The sequence below is a fragment of the Anabrus simplex genome, chromosome 1, assembly GCF_040414725.1.
Source record: "Anabrus simplex isolate iqAnaSimp1 chromosome 1, ASM4041472v1, whole genome shotgun sequence".
Taxonomy (NCBI): domain Eukaryota; kingdom Metazoa; phylum Arthropoda; class Insecta; order Orthoptera; family Tettigoniidae; genus Anabrus; species Anabrus simplex.
Window position 1 is genome coordinate 730,931,928 of NC_090265.1, and position 23,949 is coordinate 730,955,876.

At 38.8% G+C, this 23,949-nt stretch overlaps 1 protein-coding gene across 4 annotated transcripts in view; it reads left to right on the top strand.

Annotated features, from left to right (window-relative positions):
• The window catches only part of LOC136872768 (ATP-dependent DNA/RNA helicase DHX36), a 216,424-nt gene that overhangs the window by 27,029 nt on the left and 165,446 nt on the right, over positions 1-23,949 (top strand). For all 4 annotated transcript variants that reach the window (XM_067146629.2, XM_067146606.2, XM_067146635.2 and 1 more), the window contains exon 4: positions 21,509-22,067. In XM_067146629.2, coding sequence (XP_067002730.2) covers positions 21,509-22,067 — 559 coding nt within the window. The remainder of the gene's footprint in view (positions 1-21,508; positions 22,068-23,949) is intronic.

Below are 23,949 nucleotides of genomic sequence, written 5' to 3' on the forward strand. Positions count from 1 at the left end.
TGTGTGTTTTATATTTATTCCACTTTTAAAGCCAGTGTCTTAATGGAAATGGTCTTTAATGATTCTGTTCCGATTAACAACTGGAGGACAATATTGATCAGCTAAGCCAGGTACGCCTACATTAATTTTCTCTAAATACTTCCTGTTAAGTCGTCTTTTTTCTTCTAGGTAGTGATGGAGTTCTTCATCTTCCGGGGGGGTCATCTTCCTTTGTTTGCACAGCAATATTATGTAGCACACCGGTAGCCACTATGACAGACAAAGATGTTGTTACTGTTGTTTTTAAACCCAGTGACAAGGCCAGAAATCTCCTTTTCCATACTCCATATTGTCGTTCAACAGTGTTTCTTGTCTTAATATGGACTCTGTTGTCGTTTTCCTCGCCTTGATTTCATGGATTTATAAGAATGGCGTAAGAAGAAAATGTGTAAATCGATATCCGTTATCCCCTAGGAGATGTCGTTCTTGGATTCTTCCCATCTCAAATTTCATTCTTATTTCAGAATTATCAGAAATAAAACTGTCATGAACCGATCCAGGCCATCTAGCAATAATATTCCTTATTAGTAAATTAGCATCACAAATAGTCTGTACATTAATTGAGAAATAGGACTTTTTGTTGCGGAAAACTTCTGCATTATGTCCACCAGGAGACAGTATAGGTATATGTATACAGTCGATGGCACCTAATTACCCCAGGGAAGTTGCTTATCACATAAAAATCGTGAATAACTGAACAAGCTTCATCACCTTCAGGAAAACTCTCATACAGGGGTCTCAACGAACCAATTGCTTTAGAAACTTTCCTAATATAGTGACAAATTGTTGATTTAGACACACTATTCATATCTGCTAGTACCAATTGAAAAGAACCAGTAGCATAAACACGTAGAGTTAAAAGTAGTTGTTGTATCTGTGTTAACGGACGGTTTCTGTTAGTAGGATATTCCAGTTTGCTCTAAAAGTTTCAGTACTACCCTCTTGGAAAGTCTGTACCTAGTTACAAAATTGAAGTCATCCATTAAGAAGAAATTATCATTCCGGTCAGGAATTGCACGTTCAAGTCCCAGATTATCCAATAATTCTATATACAGTAATTCAGGATCAAAGTTGTCTTCCACATTCATGATCTTCTAAATAACTTTCTGTGAAATGCTTTAACACTTCCTGTAAAATGCCAAAACACTTTAAAAAATATCTGTAATTTCCAACTGCTACTGAACACTGCAGTGTTTACAGTGTTTAAACGAATCATCATGTTTGAAAGTTGAAAATCGGCACGTTAAAATTGACGCTGCGTTTGACGATTGTCAAAGTGAACAGACATCGAAGAAACAAAAAAATGGATGATAAATGAATCATCAAAGTCAAACCATCGTCAAATTCATAAAAGAAGCTTGGTGAAACCGGCCATTAGTGTACTTTGAAAAGAGACCATTTGCCTTGCAAAAATTATTCACTTGATGAGACACAGGTAAAAAGAAATTGTAATTGTATTTGTTGAGTATAGAAAATTCAAATTGCTTCAACCAGTTGAATTCAAATTCTAAATTAGAAGATAAAGATGCCAAAAGTGTGTGCTGTTTAAATACTGTAGTACCTTATACGTAATAAGCTTTAACCACTTCATTTTTTAATCTAATCAATATAAGAAAATATTTCCACCTAATCGATACCTTTGTTTTATTTTGCTTTGGCATTTTATAAAATCATTAAGAATAACAGGACATGTTTCAATCGCTTTGCGATCATCATCAGCTGCATACACAAAAGCTTAAATAAAACAGCATAAAGCAATCACATAGTTAAATCTTTGCTGACTTTAAAAACTACTGTTAGTAAAGGACGTGTGGGTAGGAGGGGGAGAGGTAATGTGCGACAGGGGGGGGGGGTGTGTGTGTGTGTGTGTGTTACAAGGACCTTGAACTTAAAAATGAATTAAAATACTGTCTATGAGCTAAAATGTCTTTGGTATCATTTTAGGTCCCGAAGGCTTAATAAAATCACTTGTTGTTTAAAAGAAACTAATTGGTGTTGTGATCCTAATGAAATGTTTTTTGCTGAATGTGCTTCTTCTTTATTTGACTTCTAGTTTTCTTCTTCATCACTTTGTACTGTTGGCCTACTAGAAAGGCCGATCCTGTTGTTTATCCTTTTGTAAGTGGAAGGGGTGTATCCGCTGTTGGTTGAATTAAGAATTGTATTCATTAACATATCAGGTTGGATAGCTTGTTGTACGATCTGTAACCGGCAGAAAGAAATATGTGTCTATTAGTAGAAATCGTCTGGGGAAGTGTTGTCTAAGAAAATTGTTTAGGATAATGGAAATTGATTGAGAAATGTTGAACTTACCCCTGTCCAATTCACTTCCTTTACTTTCCGAAATTATGGGTGTGGGTCTGATTCTGCTGTCCGCGACCTTGTGTAAAAGTGGTGTGATGTGGTCTGTATGCTAGCTTGATTCGGAGGGGGGAGGGGAAGCGAGGACGTGTCGTCATTTGTTGATTCTCGCGAGGAGGTAGCTTCTCTCTGTGACGTAGGGCCCTCGTGCTTGCTTGTTACAATTGCTGGGCGTGTTTGTGGATCGCGATTCAAGTACCTAAAATAAAAAGACGTCCACGTAATCATTCACGTTGTTGTAGGACTAGCAGTAAATATGGTAAGAAAAACTTATGCAAAAAAAAATTAATTAGTGGTGTGATCCTGAAGAAATGTTTTTTGCTGAATATGCTTCTTCTTTATTTGACTTTCTAGTTTTCTTCTTCATCACTTTGTACTCTACTATCATATATCATGTCATTCATTTCATCTCATTAACTCCTCTGATGAGGTTGATGTCAGGAAGGGCATCCGGTCATAAAAACCCGCCCCGACAAATTTATCTCACCTCATACCCGACCCCATAGGAAAACGTGACAAGGGCTGGACAAACAAACTTTGTAAGTTACGAATGATCATTATTATTGAAATTGGCTATGTCGGTGTATTAGATGTGCTTTGTGCGTGGGAAAGATTGCATAAACACATGTTTTCATACATTGCATAACTTTTTCTTACCATATTTACTGCTAGTCCTACAACAACGTGAATGATTACATGGAAGTTTTTTTAATTTTAGGTACTCGAATCGCGGTCCACATTTAACTAATTTCGAGGCACCATGCAATCACAAGGCAGGCAGATTTAAGTGTGGGAGCATCCCAGTATTCTGCCTGGCAAAAACAAAAAAAATTTTTTACGGCATACCGAACAAAGTCGAACAAGATCGCCGACTGAGCCATGTGATAAAAGTTACATCTCCGAAACCACGAAGAATTGGAAAGAAATATGCAGGAGAATGCAGTTGGAATTCCATTGTTGTTTCGTATGAGGTAGGTTATATTTTTCTTTGTAATACTGCTACTAGATTTCAGGAGAAAGTGCTACAATGTCATGTTATTATTAGGACGTCATTTTCTGTAGTGACCAGATGAGTAATTCAGTAAACAGTCAATTGCAGTAAATAATGGGAGGCTTTATTCTCATCTTTCTTCTGCCTGAAGAAAAAAATTGATATAATTGCACAGTACAACTGAACTTACAAGAATGGAATACAGCTTATGAGCGTAGCTATTCTAGTCGTTTATTCTTCTTTTCTAGGTGAAAACTGGTGATTAAGCAAAAGTGGTGTTCTCAAAATTCTTTCAGAAATTGTTTGGGATAAGCCAAACCAGGATTAATAATATATGCAAAGCTGTTAAGAATGGTGAAGGTGTTCAAGAGAAGAGAGGTGGTAATAGGAAGAGTGGTCTGTTTGCTGCAAAGGAAAAATAGGTGATTGTGTTTATTTCTCACTTAAGAGGAAGGGAATCGCATTACAACAGGAACAAAAACCAGAGGCTTTATCTACCAGCAGAGTTAAACATAAACAGGCTCCACAAAATGAATAATTCGAGTGTTTCTGCGGACCTGAAAGTGAAAGAGTGGTTCTTCCAGAATATTTTCCGTTCACAATTCAACATTGGGTTTGGGACACCACCCACAGATGGCTTGTAGTTACTGCGTTCGAATGCTCTTTCAGATTAAATCTGGAAAAGATAGTACTAAAAAGAACAGTTTACTAGCTGATTTGGGAGCACATAAAATTCGCTCACGATCTTTTCACAAACTTATGAGGCAACGACCTGCTGACACAATGTCCTTCTGCTTTGATTTGCAACAGGTACCACCACTGCCTAAATTATCAATTGGGGAAGCGTTCTATTCGCACCGAATATCATTTCACGCACTCTGTGTTACCAATGTCAGTATTCAGATTCCAAAATTTTATGTATGAAATGAGACTGAGGCTGGAAGAGGGCCAAACAAGGTGTCATCAGCTGTTAGTTCATTTTTAGATGAGGTACATTCCAATAAATTGATCACCTGTATCAGGCTGTACGCAGACGGATGTGGAGGCCAAAACAAGAACATGCATGTTATCCTGCTCTAGTTTACTGGCTACAAACCAAAACACCCACTAACATTTCCATGATTGTTGTCATCTTTCTTTTCAGAGGACATTCCTTTTTACCCGCAGACGGGATTTTTGGTGTTGTAGAAAAGTTTCTTCGTAAGTGCTCTGACATCATTACTCCCGAGGAATACCGAGAGATCTATCAGTCTGTGGGGACTGTAAAACATCTAGGAAAAGAATGGGTTATAAGGTACTACAAGATCCTCGCCAAACATTTTAAGAAATTGGACGGGATTAAAGAAATGAAGAGGATGATTCTAAGGAAAAGCGAAAAAAGTGGTTACAGTAATGATGGAACTGATGTACATGCTTGATGACCCCTCAAAGCGATTCGTAACCCTTCTGAAACGAGGCATAAGGCTGGACCAGGTACATGAACCTCCTGTTATCGATAAACCGAGAGCATTACCTGACGCCAAAACACTGGATGTCGAGAACCTGCTGAAAGCCAGATTTGGAGACAACTGGAAAGAGTTTGACAGTTTGCAATTTTATGTTTCAGCACTAAACATCGGTTCAACGTCAGATACTGGTAGGCCGATTCATGATGACGACTGTGACTGTTTGCATGAGGAAGAATGATTACTTGCAAGGCTGTAAACATCCATATAGCATTAACAATGTGTTAATAATAACATAATTTACTGTACATGATGCGCTGTAGATAACAGTTAAGTCAATAAAAATCTTTGGAATCAAATGTTTCAAATCATATTATGTGAATAAAAGGTTGTATCAAAACGTATTTTGTTCAGTGTATTGGTTCAAAACGTATTGAGTGAAATTTTATAGTTAGAATGACGCCTTCATGTATTGGGAAATTATTTGAATCATGACTGATTTGGGAACATAACCTCAATACCTAGATTTTGCCATTTAGAATTTTGACATGTCTTAATTTGGTTAGGAAGTAAAAAGTATTTTTGACTTCCTGTAAAATTATAATCTGTGCACTTAATACGATTTGAAACGATGCTCCTCATATAAAATCTTATTAATAGATTGGTAAGACATGAAACCTCAGCAGAGGTGAGTCCTCTTCGTCATATCGGGCCAATGACAAGGAAACTTAACATATTAAATTCTACAACCAACTTTACCACTTCTGGCCAATTTTGACTTAAAATCTGGAAGCAACTCATTCTGTAATGTAATTTGAAGAAACTACTTCCAATATCATAAGGAGCCTTTATATCATGAATGATTGTATTTCAAGCATTATACTCAACATGAGTGATTATGTCGTATCCGAAGGATAGGGCAGGCTGGGGACTTGGGAGCATATAATCGGATTGGCAAAGATTCTTACTTATATGCTTAGACCCTTGATTATACATAAATATATACAATTACATATACAATCATATACACTTCTGACACCATTAACTCCTGAATTCTCTCTCTTTTAACTTCTGATCTTTCTGTAAGTCTTTCAAGTCTTTGTATTATACAAGAATATATATGTTCACTAGGTGGATACTTAACTACGGGATGAAGCTGATCTCTGTACAGGGGAGGTCTTCTCTCTTCGCTTCTTCTGTGCTGGTGTCTCTGGAAATCATTACTTCAGCGGCGAAGCGAAACTTCCCCAATTAAGAATAGTTACTGGTTTATATTGATTAGGTTCCAACACCTAATTGACTACTGGTGTGGAAAGCCCTGAGATCGTTCATTAATGAATCACACTCAGTTCAAGAGCCTATTGTTCCTTTAACTTGTTAATACTATAGCTACACACTTGCGGCTCTACCCAAGCTATACCAGCACCCTTAACAGTTTGCCCTGACCGTCCAACTATCAGTTCTCATTCTGGCAGGGTCTTCGGCCGACATACTGAAAAAGCTGAGAGTCAAAAGCCTTGTTGTTTACGAGTTACTGGCTTATATGCCTCCTCCAATTCTTTCTAGAACAAATCACTGAACAATGTATCACTACCATTAGTCACTCGTACATGTCACAGCGTCACTGTTCTTTGATTGGTTCCTTAGCATGGAATACTTCAGTCCCGTTGAAATTACACACAACATTCTCAAACAATTTAGATGCTTTCCATATGTCCCTTACACGTGGCATCCACAAGAAATACGCAGTTCGCTTGCATAAGTATCATTCGTAATATTGAGTCAACACTCTGGCTTACAAGTTTCAATGTAACATTGAATGTTCTAATTCTTTCTTTGAAATATTTTTTCTATCATTCCCATTATTATTATTATTATTATTATTATTATTATTATTATTATTATTATTAGTTATGAATTATACAGAATCTCCTGCAATTTCCCTTTATATTTACATGTGTTCATATACCTATTACTCCTCATATCACTGGCTTTATACCCTGGAGGTCGCGGATTTGAATCTTTTTCAAGTCTGTTCGCTCACTCTGTTATATACACGAGAGGCGCGTAGCGAAACCTGTTCACGACACTTACCCCGCCTGGCAAGAAGTTCTTTGCGTCCTCTTGACGCAGATTTCTGCCCCGTGTGGCATTTAAACTCTACCCTTCTCTTTATATCTTGGGCTACGGGGTGTTTACACAGGCGCCGCCCTGTCTTCTATCTCAACTACACCAGCTTCTTCTGATTCCCGTATACTAGGGCGACTGCCTGATAATCTTGGTCTCTCAGAATGGACCACTAGGTCATCATCTGATGACTTTTCTTTAACCCTATTCTCATTGATTATTTTCTGCCTAAAGCAAATTTTCGTGCAAAAATCCGTCGCATGATCCCGATGCTTTTTCTTAAATATTCCCGAAAAACATGGACAGCATTTACAGCATGTCAGCTAAATGATCAAAGTCACTATTGTCCACACTTTGATTTTATACACATTTACACTGGCATGTAATTGCTTTGCAGTCCTTTTCCTTTTCTAACACTAACTTTCCCACATACTCTATTTTGACACCTCCATTTTTAACATCGTGGATGTGTGTGAACAGACTGTGCAATGGCACCTCTTTTAATTCAGGTAAGTCTTGTAATTTTATATCACTGTTAAGATGTTCACAACATTCATATTCTAATAAAACATCTGGGATTACATCTTTTTTATAAGTTGTGTTAACACTACCTGTGGACCGTATTGTACTATTTGGTCCGTAAATGGTACAAGGTTGATACATCGTAATTATCCCTACATTTACCAAGTTTACATTATGTGTTTTGTCACAAACTACGGTTACCTTTGTGAGTTCAGGAGTCAAGTATAGATATTTATTGTCACTTACAGGTAACCATACAGGCTGATTAACTTTAATGATGTTTTTATTACACTCTTTTGGTATTGTTGTCCCTTTCAGTAAAGTTAAAACACTGTCTTTTTCTCCATGCACCAATTTTAACACATGCCTGGATTTACACACACTGTGAATTTCATCTACCTGTTTACAGTCTCTCACTTGTTCTTTAGTTACTGTATATATGCATACAACTGCTGTTCTGAGTCAATAATAATGAAGTCTTTTTCTACCCTGACATGAACATATTCTTTTACATCATTTACGTTATTACTACCGTCTTTGAGGAGCCTCCGTGGTTCAGGTGGCAGCACGCCGGCCTCTCACTGCTGGGTTCCATGGTTCAAATACCGGTCAATCCATGTGAGATTTGTGCTGGACAAAGCGGAGGCGGGACAAGTTTTTCTCTGGGTGCTCTGGTTTTCCCTGTCATCCTTCATTCCTGCAATACTCTCCAATATCATTTATTTTTAATTAATCATTGCCCCAGAGGAGTGTGACAGGCTTTGGCAGCTGGCACAATTCCCATCCTCGCCGCTAGATGGGGCTTCATTCATTCCATTCCTGACCCGCTCGGATGACTGGAAACAGGCTGTTGACTTTCATTTCAGATTAGTGTGGGGAAAGGAAGTATTTCCTACAATTGAAAGTTTCTCTTGTTGCTCAGAGGCATCACCACTACGTACAGTAGCATGTTCATATTTATGAATGCATTTACAGTTGCAATCTTGTAGATTAAATAATCTTGAACCATATCGAACTGTAATAGGGGGGTCATCCCTTGTGGAAACTGACCTTGTGATTTCCTATAAGCTTTCAAAATCTCAGAAGGGCTTAGAATTTGCATATTAATTATCCCTAACTGTGCATACATTATCCCGGATGATATCACATTATACTGATCGTATACTTGCGAAATGAGATCCTCTATTTCTATTAAATGTTGATTAATGGCAATCTCGATATCTGAGTGAACTCACGTCTCAACCGACTAGTTTCGTTTCCCCAAAACCCTCTTATTTGCTCTAAATTCTTATTTAATTTTAATTAATTATCCGTTACGTCATACAAAGTATTATTCATTAACTGTAATATAGACTTTACCACACTCACCTGTTCCTTCGCAAGCTTAAGTGTTGAAAGCTGTTCCCTCTGTAAATCCGAAATTTTACTCTGATACATCTCAGTATCGTCACTATCTAATGTTCCAAATAGCGTTTTCGATAACATGGCAATAAAATGAAATAAACCTCTCTTTTCTCGTTTTACAGTATTTTTAGTTAATTGTTTCAAAATATCTCATAATTCTTGTACCCTCTGTAAATGACTAACTTCCATCTGCACTTCGTGTTGGCAGGTAAAGTTTAATTCACTCTGTAGTTAATAACATAACACCTGATTCTTTTGTATATTTTTCCTAACAACTGTGTATGCCTGTGCTATTTTACTTAAGTTAATGTAAGTGACCCATCTCCATTCTGTAGTAGACAATTGTACACTTCCCTCTTCTTTGAAATATATCCCTGGAGTTTTCTCGTAAGGAGTTACCTGAAAATCCAATCCTTCCCCAACGATTTCTCCCAAGAAATGTACTATAATTACTACATAAACTATCCAATACATCTTGAATGTAGTTTACACCTTCTTGTTCCTTACGGGTGACCTGTAAAGAAAAGTTTCCGTTGTACTGTACTGTAGGAGTGCTATATATATGCAAAATTTGCAATTTACAAATGTTACTAACACTATCATAGTAACTCACTTCTAATGAGGGTTATGTTCACCATGTCATGTTGCACGCACGTGGTATTACTATAATAAACAATTCCCATGTCGCGATTCGTATTCTGCACATGGTTTGCTAAGTGCAAGCACCACCATATTTCATATCGCTGTTCTAATTTGTACACCCCTGTTGGGTCGTTATGTCATTTCGCTCTTGGTCAAATTCGTTCGACTCAGCTCTTATCAGTTATGTTAGCCTTGACTTGCAAGAATTAGTCATTCATTAACCTTTCCAATATCGTAATTCCTTCTTCAGCAAACCTACTCTCACATCATATTATGGGTATTATTTTCACTTTTAATTCAGCTGAAGCTTCCACCATTTATTTATTTATTTATTTATTTATTTATTTATTTATTTATTTATTTATTTATTTATTTATTTATTTATTTATTTATTTATTTTTATTTATTTATTTATTTTTATTTATTTATTTATTTATTTATTTATTTATTTTTATTTATTTATTTATTTATTTATTTATTTATTTATTTATTTATTTATTTATTTATTTATTTATTTATTTATTTATTTATTTATTTATTTATTTATTTATTTATTTATTTATTTATTTATTTATTTATTTATTTATTTATTTGCCCCTTGGTTAGCCAGGTCCGAATCTCTAAATCCAACTTATGAAATTTAGGACGTAACTTCGTGGGGCATTTCAAATTAACCCTACCAGCAGTCATCGCTATATTCGAAGTGCCGTTGGGGTAGTGAGAAGTGTAACCTACCGCGGCCTGAATTGGAGCCAATTCTCAAGCCTTTGACTCATACTTCGACCCTTTACACGTATAGCTTTAACGTATTCTTATGTAACTTGATTAATTTGCTTTTCTTGTTAATTTTCAACAAACAGTTTGCACCATCAATTTGTTTCGTACAGTCCTCTTTAGGGTTTTTCGAGCTTCTTCGACCTACCATGCCTCAAGGTTTCATCCCTTAATAATACCTTGTCGCCACACTGAAACGTTGTGTTGTGTCTTGTCGTACCTCTGTTTCTCTTTACTTTGAATCGGAGTCTACCATGCAATCTCATGGTTTTCCTTTAATCTTTGGGTTAGTCCTTCGATTGCATCCCGATACTCGTTATAAGTAGGCTCTGATCTTTTCTGCAAAATTCCTGGTATATTAGCCTTTCGCCCGAGTATTAATTCATGTGGTGTGAACCCAGTGTTGCCATCTTTTGAAGTATTATACACAAAGGTAGCTGTTGGCAAGTATTCGTCCTGATAGTTCTGATGCTTACACACGTAGTGGCGTAAGTATTCTATGATTACGCGGTGTGATCGCTATATACTCCCCTTAGATTGTGGCCTGAATGCCGTTGTATGTACGTTTTCAATTCTCAAAATTTTACATAACCTCTTAAAGGTCTGGCTCATGAAATTACTTCCCATGTCTGTCAAAATTGTACTAGGAATCCCATATATACTGATCACATTTATCACTAATGTTTTTGCCACTGTATCAGCTTCCTGATTGACCATCAGACTAGCAATTAAATATTTCGACAATTGGTCCTGGCAGGTGAGTATGTACCTGTTTTTTTTTTTTCAGCTGGGACTGGTAGGGGTCCTACGACATTGATTGCTACCTTTTCGTACACCGTACTGGGTGTGTCTGTTATAACCATAGGCGCTCTAACCTCTGGACCCGTAATTTTATTCTTTTGGCATGAAGGACAAGAGTGCATAAATGCCTCTACATCCTTCATATTTGGCCACTGTATTACATCTTTAATTCCCGCTAATGTTCTCGTAATCCCTTGGTGTCCTCCTACAAGGGATGAATGGGCATCACATAATATTGCCAACTTTTCTTCCTCAGTTAGGTCCTTTCACTCGCTAGGAGGTGAATCACTTTCTTCTTCGGATTTACTCTCCTTTGCTATCGTGCTCTCGAAGCTAGAGTCTTTATTTCATACCTCTTTTCCTGACCTCTCTGCTTCCGCGTCTACGAGATCATTCCGCTCATTATTTACTCTTTCGGTTTCACCCGTCTCAGCTGTCCCTTGGGATTTAATTCCATTTGAACTCACCACTTGCAGTGCTCCTGCAGGCACACCAGGAATTCTGCTTAATGCATCAACATTCTTGTTCGTTTTACCCGTCTTGTGCTCTGTCATGAAATCATATTCAGCTAATTTTAGCCTGATCTTTATTAACCTGGATGACGGGTCTTGGACATTGAATACCCATTTCAGTGGCTTATGATCTGTCACTGCTGTGAAGTGCCATCCGAATAGGTGCGGTCTAAAGTACTTCACACCCCATATAATAGCTAGTAACTCTTTCTCCGTAACTGAGTAGTTTTTCTCTGCCTTATTCAGAGTCCTATTCGCATATGTCACTGGTAAATCTTTCCCTCGGTGCGACGTAAAGAAAATAGCAAAACAAAAAAATATTTCCCTAGCTCACCCTGTGATAACACTGCTCCTAGAGCTTCGCCACTTGTATCTGTAGTTAGGATGAATGGCTTCTCAAAATTTACTTTGGTAATGGTACCTCTTGTATTAAGTAGGCTCACTACTGCCTTGTGATCACGTGCCTTTGTTAACAGCTCGCTATGTATACCCCTGGTAAAATTTCTTTCTTTTCCATTACACCTTCAGCCACTCTTTTGTCCGTTCTCACCTCAACAATCGTCTCTGTTCTGGGTTTGAGACAGATTGTGTGGACATGAGCGGTTTTCATTGTTATGTGATGTTGCTCATCCTTTAGTATGACATAACCCTCTTAAAAAATTATACTATCCCTAAGTATATTTCTGCCTATAATTCTGTCATACTCGTCATACTTGAGTGTTACATCGTCACCCACTATGTGAAAGTCTGCATTGGACTCTCCTAGTGGAAGCCTTACGGTGCCCTTTGTACGGATTCTTTCTGGACCTACGTCCTTTAATTTGAGGGCAGGTTCCCTAACAACCATGGCTACTTTTGGCACTACCTGTCTCTTTATAAGGGATTCTTCGCTTCCGGTATTGAGTAGAAATCGAAGTAGGTTCTTCTGACTCGCATACCAACTTCTATGGTGCCTTCTAATGCTCTCCCGTGTTAGTCATACTTATCTGACATATCTCCTGTACACTAAAGCCCATGGGGTACCTTCGATCGAAAATCTATACGTACCCGTTTTGGTAATTAATTATGCTCTCCTGCAGAAGGTCTCTCCCTATGAGGCCATCTGATGAAAGCCGAAATTCATCTCCAGCAACATGAAATTCAGAGGAGGAATCCCCTACGTGCAATATAATGCACCCCTTAGTGTATGACGTTCTTTCTGTCACACCCGAGAGCTCTGCTATCAGTTTACAGTAGTGAATCTCTCTTTTCGGTACACTTTTCTCTCGAATTAAGCTAATGTCAGCCCCTGTATCTACCAGAAATTTGAAGGGTTTTTCTCGCACTTTAGTGTGTACCAATATTGAACCCGTCCTCTCGTGTTCTCTTCGTGATTGTTCCCGTTCTCTGATCGACTGGTCTCTATTCATCTGTCGCAAAGGACTATGCGAATTTTCTGCGCTTTTCTGGGTTGCGCTTCTCCATGGGCCTTTGCTTCGTTGGGACTCATCCTTAGGCCTGTTGTGGCAGTCCCTGCTTAGTTTAAATCTGTATCTTGGGACCCTTTTCTCTTCGTATACTGTTTCGGTCCATCTACATATTGTTCATCCCTTTCATGTCCCTTTCTCGTGTATCACCAGGTTTCGGTTTTCAGTTTTCAATTTTCAGTTTCACTACCTTCTTTTCCCTTTTTGAACCAATAGGTTCTCTGTAAGTGACCCTTTCATCCGCAGATGAAGCATTTTCTTTCCCGTAATTGCTTCAGCCTTTCGCGCCACTGGGATTGTTTGTGTCCCATTCTTCCGCAATTATAACATCAGAGCATTGCGCAGACTTTAATTTCATGGGATCTACTTTCTTCCTTCTCCTGGTATTTCTTTCTACAGTCTTTCTCTACGTGGCCCACCTTTTGACAATATTGGCAGGTTGGTGACCTCTCTTGGAAGCTCCCTGCACTCTACAGTCCCTGGCTATATGCCCCTCATGATTACACGTATAGCAGATCATTCAAATATTCACCCTTTTTCCTGATGCTTACCTGGTCGTTCGCGGTAGCTGTCTGTTTGGGTATGTCTTTGTTCTAATTTCTGTGGGCTTCCTAACTTGAGTCACGAGTTGCTGTTTAGCCTGCACCAAAATTATTGCTATTTCTCCCTCTTTCGCGATATTGATAGCTTGTTCTAAGGTTTGTGCATCCTGGCTCTTGATAAAAGCTTGAATTCTTTCGTCTTTGATACCCTGCACAAAGCTGGCCTTCACCAGTTTCTGTACCGCTCGTGCCTGGTATTCCCTGGCGAGCAGTGGCTCGCCTTGGACCATTGTGTTTCGCAGTTCAGTTCCCATGCGGTGAATTCTGTGTGCCCACTTTGCTATATTTTCACCCTTGCCCTGTCTCTCGGCAAACAGTTGGCATGCATAAAAGTCTAAGGTTCGTTTCTCGGAGTAGTATTCCTCCAATGCTCCTTTGATATCATCCCACATTTCTATATCAGATCATACTAGTAATTTACTTCGCGCATCCCTCGTAACTTTTATGAGTATTAATTTTTGCAATAATTCATGCTCTTCCGGCCTAACTAGCCGTATCGCCGTTTCAACATTCTCACAAAATTCCTGTAAGTTCTATGGGTGTAACCCAATGAATTCAGCCCCTATGAGTTTTAAAGCTTCTGTTACTGATAAAAAGTGGCCATGCAGCACTCCGCTTGTTTCATGCATTACATCTACATTACTAGGGGTAGGACTATCACTCCTATTTGACCCTTCCATTATAAATTGGCGTTTGACTCACCCTCTCAAAATACACCACTGGCTTTAAGCTGGATTGACCACTGCCAATATCTGATGATATCTGCTTTCTTTTGCTGGTTCTGCCTCCAAGTGACTTGATCTCCTTTCTTTCCCATTGCTTTCCTCACAATGTACCTGAAACAGCAATCATACACGATTACAATTCAATCCACTTATATGTTTGATCACTAAGCAACGCTTTGGGTGATCGTAATTACACTTACAATCTGCACACCAAATGAACACCAAATTTTTAAAGTGATTTATCGTGAATTAATTACTACCCCACACCTGACACCAAATTTTTTTTTAAGTCCACCTGTTGTATCTTAAGGATAGGACAGGCTGGGGACTTGGGAGCATATAATCAGATTGGCAAAGATAAGTTTTCACTTATAATCTACGACCCTTTATTATACATAAATATATACAATTACATATATAATCATATACACTTCTGACACCATACACTCTGACACCATTAACTCCTGAATTCTCTCTTGTTTAACTTCAGATCTTTCTGTAAGTCTTTCAAGTCTTTATGTTATACAAGAATATATATGCTCACTGGATGGATGCTTAACTACGGGATGAAGCTGATCTCTTACAGTGGAGGTCTTCCCTCTTTGTTTCTTCTGTGCTGGCATGTCTGGAACCCATTATTTGAGCGGCGAGGGAAAACTTCCCTGGTTTATATTGATTAGATTCCAACACCTAATTGACTACTGCCGTGGAAAGCCCTGCGATCGATCACTAACGAATTGCACTCGGTTCAAGAGCCTATTGTTCCTCTAACTTGCTAATACTTTAGCTACACACTTGTGGCTCTACCCAAGCTATACCAGCACCCTTAACAGTTTGCCCTGACTGTCCAACTATCAGTTTGCATTCTGCAAGGGCCTTCGGCCATGACACTGAAAAAGCCGAGAGTCAGAAGCATTGTTGTTTATGAGTTACTGGCTTATATGCCTTCTCCAATTCTTTCTAGAACAAATCACTGAACAACGCATCACCACCATTAATCACTCATACATGTCACAGTGTCGCTGTTCTTTGATTGGTTCCTTAGCATGGAATACTTCCGTCACGTTGAAATTACACACGGCGTTCTCGAACACTTTAGACATCACAAGAAATACGCAGTTCGCTTTAGACATCACAAGAAATACGCAGTTCGCTTGCACAAGTATCTTTCGTAATATTGAGTCACCACTCTGGCTTACAAGTTTCTATGTTACGTAGAATGTTCTGATTCTTTCTTTGAAATAATCTTTCTATCATTCCCATTATTATTATTAGTTATGAATTATACAGAATCTCCTGTAATTTCCCTTCATGTTTACATGTGTTCATATACCTGTTACTCCTCATATTACAGGTTTTATACCTTGTTCGAGTCCGTTCGTTCACTCTGTTATATGCAAAAGGCGCGTTGCGAACCCCTTCACGACAGTCATCCTATGAAGTTTTTATAATTGCACCTGTTAGTTTTTATGGACTTCTTCATTAAGAATTTTATGAACAATTCTCATTGATATTATGGACAACATGATTTGGAAGTTCAGTCAAATTTGCAATTGTTTTATTTTTATTTTAAATGTTTTTTGTGTATGATAGTGTATTTTAACTTTTGTCTTACCAATCTATCAATGTGATTTTATATCTGATGTATTTTGTGAAATAATCTAGCGGATGATGTTCTTTAGGGGAAGAAACATGTTCTAAATGTAAAAAATACTAGGTGAGTTGGCCATGCGGTTAGGGCCGTGCAACTGTGAGCTTTCATCTGGGAGATAGTGGGTTCGAACCCCACTGTTGGCAGATCTTAAGATGGTTTTCCATGATTTCCCATTTTCACACCAGGCAAATGCTGGGGGTCTACCTTAATTTGAGGCCACGGCCTGTTCCCTTCCACTCCTAGCCCTTTTCTATCCCTTCATCGCCATAAGACCTATCTGTGTCGGTATGATGTAAAGCAAAAAAAAAAGCTAGATCAAAAAAAATATATATATATGTACTAGCTAATTACCCATGCTTCGCTACGGAATTCTACATTGTATACAGAATTCTAGGCTGGGTAGTGTACATGTTGTAAGATTGTATTAAATTGTATGGCTCTTAACGTTATCCTAGAAACGTGACAGGGAAGTCACCATATGTCTTTTCTTATGTGAAGACTGGGTTAGGGAATTTTCATTGTAATGGTAGGCCCTCCTGACTACCATCAGTCGCAGTCAGTTTGTGGAGTATTCAATACAATGGCAGACACTCACTCTTCACCTGCCTTGTTACATCCTTAGAAAGACTGTCTTAGTGGTTTTCCCAACTGCAATCAACATAGGTTATTACAATGACACCAGCAGGAATGCGCGACTAAACGCATTGCTATTGTATGAAATACTCGATCAAATGAAAAATCACAGACTTTCTCACTTTTAGCAAACAGTACTACGCTGCCGATCGAACAGTCCAAAGGTCCAGACCTGGAATGACCAGGCCGCAAACAGCCGTGAGCCGTGAACACTCTTCATCTTTTTTTTTTCGGGTGAGGGGGGGGTCGAATAGTGGAGAGTCCCAGGGCAAAAACTATGCCCTTTTACTAATCTGTTTCCTAGGACAATCCGATGAGTCGGAAAATCTCAATTCACTACACTGGCGGGGAAAAAATCTATCTTGGAGGCATTTTTTTTTCATCCAAGCCAGAGTAGGGATCGAATGGCTGGAATACTATGATGAACCAGTGAGTTACGTATGTATGTATGACATGCTAAAGAAGAAAAGTTTCTAACTCCCCAGCTATTTCTTGCCAATATTCAGTCACGCTTCTATACTCGGTATGCAGCAGTAATCCCATCTATCGGAGTTGCAAGTTGCTTTACGTCGCACCGACACAGATAAGTCTTATGGCGACGATGGGACAGGAAAGGGCTGGGAGTGGGAAGAAAGCAGCCATGGCCTTAATTAAGGTATAGCCCCAGCATTTGCCTGGTGTGAAAATGGGAAACCGCGGAAAACCATCTCCAGAGCTGCTGACAGTGGGGTTCGAACCTACTATCTCCTGAATACTGGATACCGGCCGTACTTAAGCAACTGCAGCTATCGAGCTCGGTCTATCGGAGTTGGGCGGCAGTATAAGAGACATAGAACATCACAACAAACAATGGTAATTGTTGATCAATGTTATGCGCTTTCGATATTGTAAGCCTTCACATTTAGTTTTCTTCCGACTCTGGAATACCACTCTTCCTACAGTCGGTTCAGTAAAAGTGAATAAAACATAAATGGTCGGAAATTGTATTCTCTATAACTTTTATTATGTAGTACTTTCGATAGAACAATAACATAGGTATTTAAAAATTAAAATTTAGGTGCCTTCCCCTAAACCACAATTTCATCCAGGGTGAATAAAATTGTTTATAACTTACACTGTAGTTTCTTATTCGCCGACTCTTTGTATTTTAATTACTTTCTGTTAACCCATGTTCTCGTATCTCTGCATTGATATGGGCTTAGCACCAAAAATACAAATTCATGAATATCTGTTATCAAAGCCGGTGCAGTAACAATGTATGACATAAATGATCAGAAATTTAATTCTATATAACTTTAATTATGTAGTATTTATTGATAGCACCACTAAAAATATAAATATTTGAGAATTAAATTTCAGGCCTTCCCCTAAACTACCATTTCACTCTGTGTGAATAAAATGATTTATGGCGTAGATTGTAGTGGCTCATTCCCTGACTTCACATACCAATTTTCATTAAATTCTCTTCAGCCGTTTTCTCGTGATGCGTGTACATACATACATACAGACAGACAGACAGAAATTATGGAAAAGTGAAAAGTAAATTTCCTTCTTATTATGGACATGACCGATACAGAAATACCATGCTTTTCAAATTCTGAGTAATGTACAGACAAAACTCTTATTTTATATATAGGCCTATAGATTGAATAGTCTGACCGCTTAAACACAAACACTACTTAATACTGCAATACCTGCCAAATTTTCTGGATTCGTAATTCCTTATGTCCATTATTCCAGAAGTTATGCTCTGAGGTTTCATTTTTAAGTGATTTAACAATTGAGCAATATTCTGATGAAGTTTAGCATTATTTCCTTGTTTTCTTTTTTTTACTCAATTCATAATTACTGGTAAACTGTGATGTTGCTAGATTTTTCTTTCTCCATTCAAATCAAATCAAGCATACAGAATGATAGAAGAGGATAAGATACGATAAGGAAAGTTATTTGTGTCACAGTATTGCACAAATACAAAGTGAATGAAGATAAATAAGTTTACAAATAAATTTTAAATTGTATAGCTAGGTAACATCAGGAGAGGCCTAGTGCAGAGTTGACGTGCATGTCTGGGTGTGATGATGGTGGTGGTGGTGGTGATAATGAGGTAGGGAAAGGGTGAAACACAGTGATGGCACGTAGCCTATTCTTTTTGAATAACGCAAAGCAGTCTGTTCAAGGCTTAATATCTCCATCTGGTCCCATCAACAGCATTATGTGCCCTCACTCCATATGAACACTGCAGAGAGGTTTGTAATTGAACCCAGGCTTTCGGCAGGCAATGTAGCGATTAGAAATTGTATACCATCACCTCTTCTGCACTGCTGGCCAGTATTCTGATGGCTAAATTTCTTCCCACCAACGGGACTCAAAGCGGCTAAATGAACGGGACTCAAACCGGTTAACACGCTGTCACACCATAAAAGCTTGATGCTTGATGATGATCATAGTTACCAGGTGGGCTACTAATATACATGGTACCGGATAATGAGCTAACAAGAAGGGAGCTGAGAAGAAGAAGTCAAACATGGAATATGCCTCCATCTGCTCAGACGTATTGCAGCTGTAATGACACATTGCACGTTATAAATCTCATTCCGTATTGACAGCTATCGCTTTACAAATAAAAAAGTCTTATACTGTCCTCCTTTTCAATACAAAAATCCTGCTCATTTGTCAGCAGTTTGTTATTGAAAATGAGTTTCACCGCCAGCATTCCAGAACTAGACCCACCCTTCCCTCAATATCACCCTCCCGTATCTTACCGCTTTTCCTTCCGCCTTCCGCTTCCCCACCCAACTACATCAGCTCTGATCTGTCGCTAACTACACATGTTTAGTATCAATAGGGACACGAGACTGACAAGGTCATACCACTTGAGACGACAGCCTCCTAACGAGTATGTTTGTTTGAGCCTATATCCTTTCTTTCATCTTGCGTGATATTTGGTTTTATTTTGTTTCACCCATTCATCCCTTCCTTTTTCCCATTGTGGATGGTGCACACTCATTACCCTCCTTATTGACGGTCTCACTACGTCGAGTAACACAGATTTCTACTTATAAAAAAGGACTAGCAAGTTTTATGTTAACCAGAAGAGTTTTTAGACGAGAAGATTTTTGTAACTCAACATTCACTCATGTTTTTAATATGTTAGTCACGATCATTCTTTTAATTCCACACATTTTTCAGTGTTTTTATCTGTTTGCACATTATATATGCAATATTTTAGCTTATACTGAAGATGGCCTTTAGATAGGCTGACGCATATCTAGACATTATCCAATCTAATATAGATGGATTTTTGTATTGATAAGAAGGGCAGTATAAGACTTTTTTATTTGTAAAGTGTAATGACACACAATTTTCCACTCGTGGGCAACCCTCTTCAGTTCTTATGAAATATTATGAGCTGTGTGCTTACCTCATACTTAAAACACTCCAGCAAATAGGTTAGTAAAATGGGCCATCATGGACAAATATGAATCATTATTTATTGAGGTCCAGCCATCAGTGGTTATTGTGACAAAGTGTGCAAATTCCAACTATACTTTGACCATTTCCTTCATCATCCTGTACACCTGAGGAAGAATTACATTTGTAAGGGTTTTTCTGGTTGGTAATATATATATGTGCTGTTCAGTTCCTGAAGCAGTTTCCCAAATTTTTTACTCTCCACAATTCTAAATGATAGGTAATTCTGAATGATTGTCTCTAAAAGTAAAAAATATATTTCCTTATTCCTCTTCTTGGAAAGAGGCGTATGAAATATGACCCGATAGATTCTTGTGTGCTGTTGTAAGTAGAAGAAGCCTCTGCTTCTGTTGGATCATCAGGTGTTTCACCAGCAGGAAGATGGGCAACAGATAACGCTATAGCAGGATGTAAGGTTTGAATGTGATGCATTAGGTTAAATGTACTGACGCTTTTGTAGGAAATTTGTTTTTAGCAAAAATACACTTCACTTTTCCATCCCCGACGTAAAGCCCATAGCAAAAAAAAAAATCTGAACCTCACTCTCTTTATTCTGTCTCAAAGCCATTCTTAAAACTCACCACTACAAGAGACGAAGCTCTAGGACAACTGGTGATTGTGCGTAATGAAGTTGGAGGGACAGATGCATGCTGGGAGCTGAGGTGTATAAGGAGCTAACTGCTCTTTTGAATGACACTTTTGGATTAACACACTTTTTTCATTGAATGGTTCTGATCCCTCTCTAATTCCGATCACATCTCTTTTTTTTTTTGTTTACATCACACTGAGACAAATAGGTCTTATGGCGACAATGGGATAGGAAAGGGCTAGGAGTGGGAAGGAAGCGGCCATGCCCTTAATTAAGGTACGGCCCCAGCATTTGCCTGGCGTGAAAAATGGGAAACCACAGAAAACCATCTTCAGGGCTGCCAATAGTAGGGTTCGAACCCACTATCTCCCAGATGCAAGCTCACAGCTGCGTGCCCCTAACCACATGGCCAACTCACCCGGTGATCCCATCTTTTAAGGAGCAAGATTATTGTTTTAGAACAGCACTTTCTGAGTTAAATTATCATCTGAGTAATTTAGTTGTTATATTTTTGCAGACTTTTTTTTCACGGCTGTATTAAGATGGGCTCATATTAGCTATTAGCAGAGAGAGAACTAATGTCACTTTCTATTTACTTTATACAGTTGGCTTTACGTCGCACCAACACAGATAGGTTTTATGGCAACGATAATATGTCCTTTATTGCTAAGCTATATTGTATAACCCTCCAGTTTCAAGTTTATCCTTGAAATAATGTGAAGTGTATTTACCACTTGCCCTGTATTGCAGGAACTGGAAATTTATCTGGACCCACAGAAAGAAGCAGAAATTAGGAAACTTCTGACGTCTTTGAGAAGTCATGATCATCCTGGAACTTCCGGTGTTATGAGAAACAACACTGGTGAGGAATTGGTTGAACAGAAAGTGAAAGTGAAATGTGAAATAGATGAAGATAGCTCTAATGAAGGGGATGATGTCCAAGTGAAAATGGAGATGGATACTCCTCCTCCTATTAAAACGGAAGACGTTAGCAAGGAAGAAGTGGTAGTAAATCCGGTTGAGAAGTATCACTATATAGGCGACAGCAGATTCAAGCATTCATTTCTGGCAAGCATCACGGGCTCCATGCAGGAGAAATTAGAGCAAGCTGTCACGTTCCGGAGCGGGCTACTGAGGGACCCTAGTCTCGACCAGAGTCTGAAAGAAGAGTTATTGGAGAAGCAGACATCTGACAGGCACTACGCCAGGATGATGGAGTTCCGACGCAAGCTCCCTTCCTACCAGATGCGGCACAAGATCATAGATCTGATTTCTGAAAACCAAGTGTGTGTCATCAGTGGTGAAACAGGTAAGTGTAATGTGTAGGTGGGGAAATGGTATCCCCTGCCCTGCTGACTTCCCTTGGTCCGAACATGGCCATATTAAGTTTGCGAGGTCTAAGGAGTCGTTTGTTTTCACACCTTTCATGACCCTACCTTCATTCTTCGAAGTATTTTTCTCCTCTGATTAGTGTTAAGAGAGAATAGTTGCCCAGTTCTACTTCATCCTCTTCGAACAGTTACCATCACTACTTTCCTGTTCTCATATGGGTACCTGGATACTGTTAGAGAGTTTGCTGGGCTTCCTGCCAAGACTCCAAATCCACTGCTGAAAATCCCAAAGCGCCTTACCCAATCCTTCAATCCACTGAATTATCAGTCTTGGAATCTTCTTCTTTTCCTTCTTGATACATTTCTGCTTATGCAGGTCGTTCACAGAGCCTCTTCCAGTCTTCTCTTTTTACCCACAGTCTATCGTTCATCACTGTCTCCCATTGCAGTCCTCTCCGATTTACGTCATCCTCCACCTGACCTCTCCATCTTGTTCGTTGTCTTCCATTTGGTCTTCTTCCAGATGCTGTCCATTCCTGAGCTGTTCTTGATAATCTTTCTGGTCCCATTCTTTTAATGTGGCTGAACCATGTCAGCCTATTTCTCTCCATACTTTTTTTAGGGGGTTGATCTGTGGTTCGTATTGTTGCATTTCTTATCTTGTTCCTCCTCGTTTTACCCAAAATCTCTCACAGACTCCGCACCTCTGTCACTTGTAATCTACTCAGATCTCTGTTTTTTCTTTTCCAAGTTCAGCATTCTGATCCATAGGTCAGTATTGGCAAATAATATGATTTATATATCATGATTTTTGCTTTGGTAGGTAATTTCCAATAAAAGTATTATAAAATATAAATTACACATGTTGCCCGAACCAAAAAGCATTATGCCACAAGCATGGCACATTATCTGAATAGAATTCATGTCCATGGCTGCCTGCAACGACACTTGTGCTATAGTACTGGTTAAGAGGTGCATCACATTATGCAAGTGAAATGGTGTATCAACTGGAAGCACACTCCAAAGTTAAAGTACGTAGAACAGTATGTATTTTTGTGGACAAACCGTTGCACTTGCACTGACATTCACCATAAAATTATGTCAGTGTATGGACAAAATGCAGTACCATATCCGGCCATTGTGAAATGGTGCCACCAATTTGATCAATGTCAGCCGTAAAAGAGAGTGCCCTGCAAATTTCAGCAGTGACACTGCATTTTTGCTGCTGAATATGCTTTCCCAGTCTGGTACAGCACATCTCATGCCAGACAGGTAGATACAGTCCTCAGTGAAACCTGCAGGTTGATTAGACGTTGCTTAAAGCCTGCTCTGACAGATGATATATAAGTAATAATAATAATAACGTAAACGTTTCCACCTTTTCAATACTACAATATATTCACAAAATTACAAAATTATACGGTACTAGTTTCGACCCATCTAGGGGTCATCATCAGCCGTATTGGAGCAAAGATCATTTGTGGCGAAATCCTAAGACAATGTTATTTTAAAGAATAACAAGTGAAATGAGATGTTATGGTAATAGTTAATAATACAAGGAATATACATACTAAGAGGTTTTTAACAAAGAATAAAGTATAAATGGGATGAGCTGGAATAGCGCCACCCTGTGTGCATAGAGAAGTAGCTGCCAACAGGGAGGGGCTTAAAGTGGAACAGAACAGCAACCACCCGCTGCATGGACATGGTCCTCCTCAGCAATGGCTGAGATCCCGGAAGAGCTTCCTGAGGTACTTACCGTCTTATACCAGAGAAGGCAAGGCTGGAGCTGTGGAAGAAGACGACCCCTCACCTGCTGCTGAGCAGTTACCGGCTGGCTGGTGTGGAAGTCCCTGAACA